Source organism: Habropoda laboriosa, unplaced genomic scaffold, assembly GCF_001263275.1.
Source record: "Habropoda laboriosa isolate 0110345459 unplaced genomic scaffold, ASM126327v1 scaffold175, whole genome shotgun sequence".
NCBI classification, from domain to species: domain Eukaryota; kingdom Metazoa; phylum Arthropoda; class Insecta; order Hymenoptera; family Apidae; genus Habropoda; species Habropoda laboriosa.
In genome coordinates, this window is record NW_017100347.1 from 225,289 (window position 1) to 226,977 (window position 1,689).

Here is a 1,689-nt window from a genome sequence, read left to right on the forward strand (position 1 = left end):
CATTGTAGTGGAATTTTAATAAAAAATTTGTATGGATAAATTTTACTTAGGAAGATATGTAATAATAACAACTTCAAACTTGAAAATGTCTTATTATTTGAACAATTAATTACAGAACCTAAGGAACCAAAAGATGTATGCAAGTTTGTTTAAACAATTTAAGAAGATTAACAAACAGAGAAATCAATATATTATATATACATATAAACAACATGTACATACTATTATGTAGTAAAGCAAACAAATTCAAAAACATACTATCATACAGTGTTATATATATTTTCTAATTATCTGTTCTTATTTAAAGATATTTGATTTAGTAGTGTATATTCTACTTTTAAGTGTTTCATAGTTATAAATTGTTATCACATCATATAGTTACAATGAAATTATACTGTATGATTTTACCAGGATATTAATATGTTCAATACTCACTGAATGAATGATGCACTTGCTTATACTAACTTACTTCATAAAATGAATAATGTAACTTACACGATATGCCCACATTTCACATGTTCACATTAGTTTGCTGTAATTGATTAAATTATCAAAATACAATATTCATTAAATCAATTAAAAAATTTGATTATAAAGAATTTCTTTGAGGCACACGTGTACAATATATTGTTGTAATATATTCTACTTTTCAATATAGAAAATAAATAATATAGCTATTATACTTTGTAATTTTCTAATATACTGTCTTTTTGCACATACAACTAGAAGACTACCTTAAGAAGTGTCCATTGATAAACTATGCTCCTATACAACATATCAAATTAAACATAAACATCTGTTATAATTAACAGCTAACTTAAATACTGACAGAATTTAATTTCTAAACACATTATTATATACATGAAATTATATAAATCTGTTTGCAAAATTGTATGTAATTAAATGTTTTAAAGTGTTATATAATTACAATCATATTACACACTAAAATGTATATTTTCACAATGCATAAAATAGATATAAGAAATATTTTTTACACTCTATAACATGCTGAATTGATATTTAATTTCTAGAACCAGCACCACATACCAATACCCCCTTCGTTTTCCTCGAGTATTTAATATTTTTTATATTCCTATATATCAAAAGCATGAAGATACCACACTGCTACTTGAATATTTGCATAATTGAAATGCATGCGCACAAATTACCCTTGTTCCAATTGCGTTGTAGAGATTTGACTCCCTAAGTTAATTTGCTGTGAAAATATAGCTTGCCCGCTGTTTTGTGGTGCAGTGGTATAAGTCAAAAGTTGCTGAGAACCATTACCACCATTATTTATGTCTTCAACAACTAATTGTACACTTTGCCCCTCTGCAGAGTAAATTCTCTGTACTTCTTCAAGTGTTAATGTACCACTGTCATTGGTCACAAAATTATAATACTGTGCCATATTATTCAAGACTTAAACACTTGCAAATATGATCTTTTGTCAATCAATATAGATCAAACTGATCAATATTGCTACTATACCGGATTACACCAGTCCATCAATATCATATCTGTAGAACAACGAATTAGTATCTCCACAATAAGACCTATTAAAAATAATTTAAGATTACTCATGATTTTTAATATATGTTTATATGTCAGACTCTAAAATTTCATAGATGAAGGAAAGTAAAATATATAAACAAACTTAAAAACTAAAATTAATTAAACTATTAATAC

The 1,689-nt window shown here is 25.9% G+C and overlaps 1 protein-coding gene across 1 annotated transcript in view; it reads right to left on the bottom strand.

The window, feature by feature from the left end:
• LOC108574573 overlaps window positions 1-1,512 on the bottom strand; it is a 9,773-nt gene extending 8,261 nt beyond the window's left edge. The window contains 1 exon segment of the mRNA XM_017937188.1: window positions 1,170-1,512. Coding sequence (XP_017792677.1) covers window positions 1,170-1,411 — 242 coding nt within the window. The 5' untranslated portion in view covers window positions 1,412-1,512.
• Between the last annotated feature and the right edge of the window lie 177 nt (window positions 1,513-1,689).